At 42.4% G+C, this 9,644-nt stretch overlaps 1 protein-coding gene across 2 annotated transcripts; it reads left to right on the forward strand.

Moving 5' to 3' along the window:
• The first annotated feature begins 2,220 nt into the window (after nt 1–2,220).
• ttpal (tocopherol (alpha) transfer protein-like) lies at nt 2,221–7,273 on the forward strand. Of its 2 annotated transcripts, none has more exons than XM_046397341.1 (6): nt 2,221–2,417; nt 2,735–2,961; nt 3,325–3,568; nt 3,789–3,982; nt 4,510–4,620; nt 5,099–7,273. In XM_046397341.1, exons 2-6 carry the CDS (start codon nt 2,752–2,754, stop codon nt 5,375–5,377), a joined length of 1,038 nt encoding a protein of 345 aa, XP_046253297.1. In that variant the 5' UTR covers nt 2,221–2,417; nt 2,735–2,751; the 3' UTR covers nt 5,378–7,273. The 2 variants fall into 2 exon arrangements, with proteins under 2 accessions (XP_046253297.1, XP_046253296.1); XM_046397340.1 differs by having other exon boundaries at nt 2,222–2,417; nt 2,698–2,961.
• Nucleotides 7,274–9,644: the final 2,371 nt, after the last annotated feature.

Consider the following 9,644-nt stretch of genomic DNA (forward strand, 5'->3'; position numbering starts at 1 on the left):
TGACTCTGGCCAGTAGCATATGCCGGCTAACGTACACTCTGCTAGTCCGATGCTGAACCTCCATCTTTCGCCAATTCCCCTTATAGTATGCCCCTATGTTACAGAAATTACCAATCAGTATAACACTTGGGATAATTTACCATCGTATCTACTCAAAAATAGCCGACATTTCCTCCCCACCGACATTTCAACCTGCCGGACGTCCTAGAGGCGCCGACATCACTGCTAGCCAACATTTCACGGTGTATATAATCCCGTTGTATATAGAAAGTGGGAAACGTTAAGGTTTGGCTGTTGAACTGCACAATCGGACATAGTTTATTGCTCTTATACTGTGATTTGTGCCAAGTTCAGGTTTAAAACGGATTGCTAAACACGTCACTTTTTTCACTGTCCAAGATGTGAATACAGTGTATAGAAAGTGTGGTGTCATACTTCTCACAGTACCTATGTTCCCTGAAGGCAACATGATAGAGGAAGGTCCTGAGCCTTCGTCGTTATGTTGTCACTCATGATTGCACGCCACAGTCGGGCCACAAGTTTGAAACTGTTAGGAGACCCGAAGGTGAACAAAAGATCTGTAAGATCTTTGAAACTCAAAAATAATAATAATAATAAAAAAAAAAAGGTGAATCTGAAGACACGAAATCTGCAGCTGAAAAAATGAGATCGAAATATATATGAAAATGAAAACTGAAAATCGATAATTTATTCAAAAAGAATTTCGGAACTGAATAAAAATTATATTTAAACTGAAAAAAAATTTTTTCCCACCCTTATTTGTAGTTCGAGTACAATATTGTATTATTCAGAAGTTCAAAATCGACATTTCAACTTTCAAGTTCAAATCTTTTTTTCAAATTAAGGAAACTTTTGGCCTTGATTTGGCTCCACAGAAAACATAGCCCACACAAACGGAGACAGGTAATGTGCTGTAAGACAGGGCTGCAGGCTGAGCGACAGACAGAAAACATAGCCCACACAAACGGAGACAGGTAATGTGCTGTAAGACAGGGCTGCAGGCTGAGCGACAGACAGAAAACATAGCCCACACAAACGGAGACAGGTAATGTGCTGTAAGACAGGGCTGCAGGCTGAGCGACAGACAGAAAACATAGCCCACACAAACGGAGACAGGTAATGTGCTGTAAGACAGGGCTGCAGGCTGAGCGACAGACAGAAAACATAGCCCACACAAACGGAGACAGGTAATGTGCTGTAAGACAGGGCTGCAGGCTGAGCGACAGACAGAAAACATAGCCCACACAAACGGAGACAGGTAATGTGCTGTAAGACAGGGCTGCAGGCTGAGCGACAGACAGAAAACATAGCCCACACAAACGGAGACAGGTAATGTGCTGTAAGACAGGGCTGCAGGCTGAGCGACAGACAGAAAACATAGCCCACACAAACGGAGACAGGTAATGTGCTGTAAGACAGGGCTGCAGGCTGAGCGACAGGCAGAAAACATAGCCCACACAAACGGAGACAGGTAATGTGCTGTAAGACAGGGCTGCAGGCTGAGCGACAGACAGAAAACATAGCCCACACAAACGGAGACAGGTAATGTGCTGTAAGACAGGGCTGCAGGCTGAGCGACAGCTTACGCAGGCAAACTCTGCCATCTACCGCAGTCAAGGGTAATTTATGCATCCTATCGGTCCACAAATAATGTGGAAAATTAAACGTGGTTCACATTATTCATCTGGTCCATACAGTTTAATTGATTGACTAACTAACTACACATTTTAAGAAATGTATATAGAAGGATAAGTGAATCTAAACTGTGAAAGAAATACAGCTCTGCGTAAATGCATGAAATACATCTCTTGGTATACAAAATAATTTTAATTTTATTTTAAGGCATCATGCAATCTCGTAAATACAGGCCTAATTTAAACTAACACCAGTACTGTGCAGTGAAGAAGATCACTTTGTAAGCTGTGTAACGCTGAAGGGGTCGTAGCGTTTTTTATTCAAATAAAATTCAGCACTGTCATTTTGCCATTTGTAAATACGTGGTTTTAGAGGAAAACGTATAAGATGTGCAAAATAATGGATTCACTAAATACACAGAAAAAAATATATGCTGTATCAACTGCTTGCGATTTGCTTGTGCGACATGTTTTATTTGTCTCGTTTCTGAGGGAAACATGAAGGCAGCATTGCCATGAAAACAACTGACGCACGGGTCGAGTTGCGCGTCGGCAGGGCGTCACGCGTTCCATATGGACCAATGAGAGAGCGTAGTTTCTCTACCCGGAAATAGGATTTTCTTGACAAGTCGGTTGTGATTTTTCACAGCGATATTGAGTCGTCGCGACTGTGTTTTTGATGATATTTCATCAATCGCCAATGGATGGTCAGAAGAGACATCTGTGTGTAACCTAGTCGGTTGATGTTCAACGCATTTTCGGGTTGGTATTCAGTCATTATTGTCACTTTAATTCTGTCGCATCGGTTCTGCTCAGGATCAGCATATATTAGCTAGTCGGCTGAGACTTATTGCTGCATTTTGTACAGTGAACATGTTTTCGCTGTTGTGGTGTTGTAGGGACCTCAGACTCTTTTTAGGTATCAGGCAACGTTCAATGTCCACTTCAGGTAAAATGGTATTGCTGTGTGTGTGTGTCACACCTGTCCGAGGCTCACGTGACAGCACAGAAACCAACTTTTCTTTTTCTTTTATTTTCATAGCCTCGTTGGTGCTTCTTGTGTGCTGCTTCCCAAACAGCTTAACCCAGTCAGTCCATGGCTGATCAGTATGACGCCAACGATCTCAGGTCTCCTCCAGCGGACCCATCCGCAGCTGCAGGACACAGCTGGTTCCCTGGACCCCCTCCACCCATCTATTCCTGCACCCTGACCCCTGAGCTGGTGGCCAAGGCCCGGGAGGAGCTCCAGGAGAAACCAGAGTGGCGTCTCCGGGATGTCCAAGCACTGAGAGACATGATACTGAAGGTTTTGGGGGTTTTTATTTTACATCAGTTGAAACTGCCCATGTATATAGTAATGAAGGTCACCTAATGCAACAGTGTGGTGCTGTAGGGCTCAGAGAGATTAAACGAATCAGGTCATAGACAGACACACAAAACCTGTTAGCAGGAATCAAATTCATGGCTGGTTTTAGTCTTTTCTTGAGTTTTATTTTTAATAAGGACAACGTAGAATATCACTGGCTTCACTGTAATAATATTGCCATTATTTCATCATATTTTATTGTTTTGTCACAAGTCAGTGGGGTCCACTGGGAAGAACCTGATTGTTTCTCTCAACCAGCTCTTCAGTGCTTCATTCAGTGCGTTTTATGTCTCAACCCTGCAGGAGCAGCCTAATCTCAGGACCAGACTGGACGACTCCTTTCTCCTGCGCTTTCTGCGGGCCAGGAAGTTTGACTATGATCGGGCGTTGCAGCTGCTGCTCAATTACCACGCAGGCCGTAAAGCTTGGCCCGAGGTGTTCCAGGACCTGAAGCCATCCACAGTGAAACACGTCCTGGACCTGGGATTTCTCACGGTCCTGCCACAGCCCGACCCAAACGGAAGATATATTCTCTGTCTCCGGCCAGGTTGGTGTCGGCTCTGCTGGAGAATTCAGCAGTTATTTGATTTGCATTATTGCTGCTCTCCATTTACCTTTAACATTAGTCAGTGAACATCAAAGTCAGTGTGTGTGTTTTTCAAATCTATTAAGTATGTGCTGCGTGACTAATAGCCAATTACTGATTACTTTTCCTTGAAGGGCTTTATTCATGATGTATGATTATTAAACTCAATCTCCTTTTACAGGGAAATGGAAACCAAACGATTATCCGTTTGTTGACAATGTGAGGGCCATCTATCTGACTCTGGAGAAGCTGATCCAGCCAGAGGAAACGCAGGTGAACGGTATTGTTATCTTAGCTGACTACAGCGGAGTGGGCATGTCCCAAGCATCCAATCCAGGCCCGTTCCTCGCCAAAAAAGTTGTGAGCATCCTCCAGGTGAGAAATATACCATCTGATGATCATGTTTATTTGTTTGAATTAAAAAGCCAGATTGATTTATTGGTTTCAGTATTGGAATACTTGTAGTCTAATATGCACTGATATGAAAGTTTTTTTTTCTTTTTGTTTTTATAGATTATTATGAAGATGCTTGGGGTCATTTACATCAAACATGGTGTCTTAATATATGGTGTTGGCCGATGTAAATCTACATTAGAATGTACTGACCCCAGAAATCCAGTATCAGCGAAGGTCTACAAAAACTGTTTTTAAGTTTTAAGTTATTTTTTTTTCTGGAATAGATAAGCTGAATGCAGAATGTGATTTTCTTTTGAATGTGAGTAACTGTGTCAACAGACATGAGGAAAAAAACCTTTTAATTTAAAAGGGTGGCTCTCGAGCACTGCCTGCTGGGTTTTGTCGTGACTGCCGAGCGTGCGGTATTTACATAAGAACACAAAACCCGAAGTGAAACGTTTGACAAGGACAAGCTGTGATTGTTCTGTTTCTCTCCTAATTCGCAGGATGGGTTTCCAATCAGAATCAAGGCAGTTAACATAATTAACGAGCCCAGGATTTTCAAAGGCATCTTTGCTATAATCAAGCCTTTTCTGAAGGAGAAGATGGCAGAGAGGGTAACTATTGTCCTTGATTTGTCTCTGACTCTTTTGTTTTAAACAAAGGACTATTTTGAATCGTGTCCCTCCCTTTTACCCTCAGCCTGTGCTCCAAAGTGTGTTTTCTTTTCAGAAGAATGAACTCAGACTACCAGAAACGCAGCCCCATATTTCTAAGTCTCATGAGACGGATTGCTTTATGTTCTTTTAAATCTGCAGTGACTGTTATCCATGTGTGGGCAGCAGAAACAAGCTAACATTTTATCACATTTTAAGTCAATATGGCAAACCAAAGAATGAACCAAAATAATAAATTTGAGGCCTTAAAAGCCAAAATGATGAAATTCCACTCAGCCAGTCAGGTGATAATTCTTCATGGGTTAATTACTATGATTGACTTCTATGTGATATGAAATCTTTTGTGCAGCCATTTTAAATGAAGTTGTTGGTGAGGCAGGTGACGTCACTGACATGTCTGTGCTGCTCCCTTGTACAGTACATCCTCCATGGCTCAGACCTGCGCTCTCTGCACCGGAACATCCCCCGCTCAGTTCTGCCGGAGGAGTACGGCGGCACCGCGGGCCAGCTGGACATGTCCGCCTGGTCGAGGCTGCTGCTGGACTGTGAGGAGGAATTTATTGTGGAGTTCTGCCAGCCGGATCCACTAGAGGGCGTGGTGCTCCCAGACTCCCTGCTGTTTGAAGGAGAGCAGGCCAGCGGGCAGGATGATGACACCTTCAGGGGCCTGCGCTCTCAGCTTTACTACTGTTACTGATGCACACTGTAGGTGCGTACGCTCCCATCACTGAGAGGACACTTTCTGTTTCATTTGAAACACGTGTGTAGACTTTTACAGGGCAAGTTGCCAGTGTTATACATGATTTATTTTACTAACTAAACAGCGTTACTATAGATGGATTGTCTTCTATGGTTTACACGTAGCCCAGCATTTGACCGTGGTTTCAAGGCAGCTGTGGGCTCAGGCAAAGAGCTTTTGACATGAGCAGATGAGAGCTGCAACAATTAGCTGATTAAGGGATCAGTCTACAAAAAAAAATTGGTCGCCAACAATTTTGATAATCGCTTAATTGTTTCAGTCATTTTTTGAGCAAAAAGGTCAACTACTTCCTGGTTCCAGCTTCTTAAATGTAAGGATTTTCAGCTTTTATTTGTCGTTTGTGATAGTAAATGAAGAGTTTTGGGATTTCGGACTGTTGGTTGGTCAAAAGAAGCAATTTAAAGATGCCACTTTTGGCTCTGGAAAAACTGTGATGAGCATTTTTCGCAATTGTTTGACATTTTGCAGACTAAGTGATTCATCGTAAAAATAGCGCAGTGAGTGAAAGACTGCGGGCGTACACCCTGAACAGGTTGTCATTTCATCACAAGACGTCAGATTCATCAATGATGAAAATAACCGTTAGCTGCAGCCATTTAGCGTCCATGAATTAATCAGCTCAATGGATTGAATTATGAATTTAATTATTACATTTTTTCAGTGGTCAGATGCTCATATGTACATTGAAACAGGTTTACTTGATGTAGTTTTGTTCTTGTCCGTACTGGCCACTAAAGGTGCCTTCCCACAGCGCTTCTGATGTGAGAGACATTCACTGTCCTCATTTTGTGTTTAGCTGAAGCCTCATTTTAGCATCAGTGGCACCAGTTGGACAAGTCATGTGGGTATCAGAAACACTGTCCAACGAATTTCATTCCAAAAACACTAACCTTTAAAGTTTCCCACTCTGTTTGGCCTTCTGAGACCCCCGAGGCCTCATATTAGCTGCAGCTGAAATACATTTTTGCTTGGAATGAGGACTGTGGTCTTGTTTCCCATTTTGGTCCTTGGAAGCACATTAAGGAGGGGCCGATATGAACGGGAGGAAGGATTACAGCAAGTGTTCTAATGCACATATGGGCATGTCAGGACTGTTTTAAGGCAGTTATGGAAAAATGTGAAATATGTGGCCATGAGTGCTCTGTCTGGATGCTTACATCGCCCCACAGCTCAAGTTTAAAAAAAACAAACTCCAGACAGTTTTGTCTGTGTAAACATCTTAATAGATTGCCTTAAACTGTTATTAATCAGTAGATTTTCCCATGTATCATAAATCATGTTGGATTTGTGTGCGCCAAAGCAATATTCACAGGGATTCTCATCAAGGCTTGTCTCGCATCAGAGCAGCTATACTTCCTTGTTAGTAAGAGAAAATGGATGATTTTTCATATGCTGTATTTCAGGGCCTTTGTTGAGTGGATGCTTTAGTTTTCTCTAGCTTCAATCTTCTGAGAGGATTATTTGTTAAAGTTCAGATAATCTGCCTTATGTTTTGTTTTTTGTTTTTTAAACCTTGTTGACCTGTTTGCCTCAGTTTCATCACTCAGTCTTAACACGGGGCCATTACGGATCATCACAGGAGTCACATGGGGAAGAGAACATTCAGTGCTGACTTTATAGACATCTGGTTTGCCAAATTTTACACCAGACCATGAGCAGAAATGTGCAATAATATTAGATCTGTTTTCCTGCAGAAGCCCGAAGCTAACTTGAATTATTTTCATCGTCAGTCTTTTATATTTTTATTTTAAGCATGTCTGTGACTGTAAGCTGTGTTGTGTTGCAGGATGTTTGTCGTTGGTAGTGAAGACAGTAAAGTAAAACTCAAACAAAGTGCTATTTGTGTCTGGTTTGTGCCGTGGATGCCGCTGTTGGCAGTGTGTTGGTATGCTGCAGAATCTGGGGAAGTTGTGGGTATTTTCACAACGCTGTTGAGACTGATTTCAGCAGCATTTCCTAAAGCGGACACACGGGTCCCCAGAGGCACGAGAAACCCAAGAGCTTTTGTTTCAGCGGAAGTATTCATACCACGATGTTCTGCGTCCAGAAATGTACTTGAGTCCAAGTACACTCTTAACATTAAGTACACCTTGCTGAAACTACTGCAGTGAGTCCTACCTTCATGAATGTTACAGTATTTCATCAAAAACTAAACAGTATAATGTTCACGAAGGTGGAATTTGTTGTTTAACAAGGTGTACCTGATGAATGTGAACGCATTAATACTGCAATCTGTAACCATGTATCATACTTTTTAAAGTGACTGTATGACATGTGTGCCTCCTGTAACCCTAATCCCCAAGAAGTACAATGTTTCCTTCTGAAATGCAGTGAAATACAAGTATAAAGTAAAATCGTAGTACTTAAGTAATGTCCAAGTACCTTAAACTTATATTTGTTTACAGTACATGAGTGTTTTACTTTGTTCCTGTCCCTTTACTTTCGGCCAGTAGCGCTTAACACGGCAGATTTATATCAAGTCGTTCATTTTATTGCAAGCAAACAAATGATGAAGTATGGACACATTTTAAACAATGGAGAGCTGTGGCTCGCAGTCACGATTAAAGAAGGTTTGGAATGAGAGCTTTGATTCTGGATCATTTACACATTTACAAATAAACTCATTAATTTGTTCTGTTTCTTTCATGGGATTCTGACATTATTTTAATTCTGTGCAGCCTACACTGTTGAGTATTTTTAGTCCTCTGTTTCCATGACATTAAACTAGTGAACAATACTTTTTGTTACGCCGTACCCGCGTGTAATATGAGTTCATGGCAAAACAAAAAGCAAACAGGCACATCACTGATTTTACACTTAAAGTTCAGTTCACTCATGCCAAGGATTAATCTTCAACCTGTGAAATCAGCTCCATTGTCTTCAGCGTCTCTTTGCAAAATATGACCAAATAACCCTGAAGATGTCACATGTCAGCGTTGCGAGTCTTAAAGTGTTCAGCAGAAAGCCTGCATTGAGACCCGGAGGTGTTGGGTTTGATTGTACCTTCAGGAGGCTGCAGTTTGTGCTTCTCATGTATGACCGTAACATCTGAGAGCCAATGACCCCTCATCTGTTTCTCATTTGTCTTCCTCCTCTTCCTATTTTCATCTTCTTTCTCTTCCTCCTCCTTCTTCTTCTTCCTTCTCAAAATGCCCGCTCACTGCTGCACAGCAGAAGTAATTCTATATTTTCATACACACTAATGTATTCATATTATTCATGTCCAAAAGAGCACATATTTCTTGCTTAGATGTGTGACTCACATGTAATTATCCCTGTACATCAGAGGCACAAGTTGAGGATATGGAGGGTCATAATGAGAAGATGGCATTGCATCATGGGAAATTTAGGACCCTGGATTTTTAAAGCTTGGCATACACTGCATCTCTCTCCGACCACGTGGTGGCGTTTGGATGAAGGAAGACTATGTAGACAAAAGTACTGGGACACGTGCTGATCACACCAACAGTGACTTTAATGACGTCTCATTCTAAACACACAGACAGCTTTGCAGCTCTAACAGCTTCCACTCTTCTGTGAAGGCTTTCCACAACATGTTGGAGTGTTTCTGTGGGAATTTGTGCCCATTCATGCAGTAGAGCATTTGTGAGGTCACACACTGATGTTGGACAAAAAGGCCTGGCTCACAATCTCCGTTCCAGTTCATCCCAAAGGTGTTGGATGGGGTTGAGGTCAGGGCTCTGTGTGGGCCAGTCAAGTTCTTCCACACCAAACTCATCCAACCATGTCTTTATGGAGCTTTGCTTTGTGCACTGGGGCTCAGTCATGCTGGAATAGAAAAGGGCCTTCAACAAACTGTTGCCACAAAGTTGGAAGCATAGCATTGTCCAAAATGTCTTGGTGTGCTGAAGCATTAAGATTTCCCTTCACTGGAAGTCAGGGGCCGAGCCCCAACCCAGAGGACCAGCCCCGTTCCAATAATTTTGTGTCCCTCTCTAGAAATATAAAATCAAGATCGCTGCTGCTTTGATTTTGACTAACATTTTATTAAAATGTCTCCCGTGAGTCTCCCAACTTCACGGGAGTGCGGTATTAAATAGTTAGGGTGCTCCTTTAATATTGGTAAAATGAAAATGTTGCTCTCCTGAGCCAACATCCCTGATGGTGAGCAGTTAATCACATTAACGTGAGAATCATGTGGGGGTTCCCCGCGAGGACACCTCATCAGCTGGGCCGTCCGGTG

The sequence above is a fragment of the Scatophagus argus genome, chromosome 8 (assembly GCF_020382885.2).
Source record: "Scatophagus argus isolate fScaArg1 chromosome 8, fScaArg1.pri, whole genome shotgun sequence".
In the NCBI taxonomy this organism is placed as follows: Eukaryota; Metazoa; Chordata; class Actinopteri; family Scatophagidae; genus Scatophagus; species Scatophagus argus.

Bases quoted from the DNA above. Each gene is read 5' to 3' on its own strand.
- ttpal (XM_046397341.1), top strand. From the start codon at position 2,752: ATGGCTGATCAGTATGACGCCAACGATCTCAGGTCTCCTCCAGCGGAC. The intron at 2,962-3,324 runs GTTTTGGGGGTT...TCAACCCTGCAG, and splicing joins TGAGAGACATGATACTGAAG to GAGCAGCCTAATCTCAGGAC. The intron at 3,983-4,509 runs GTGAGAAATATA...CCTAATTCGCAG, and splicing joins AAGTTGTGAGCATCCTCCAG to GATGGGTTTCCAATCAGAAT.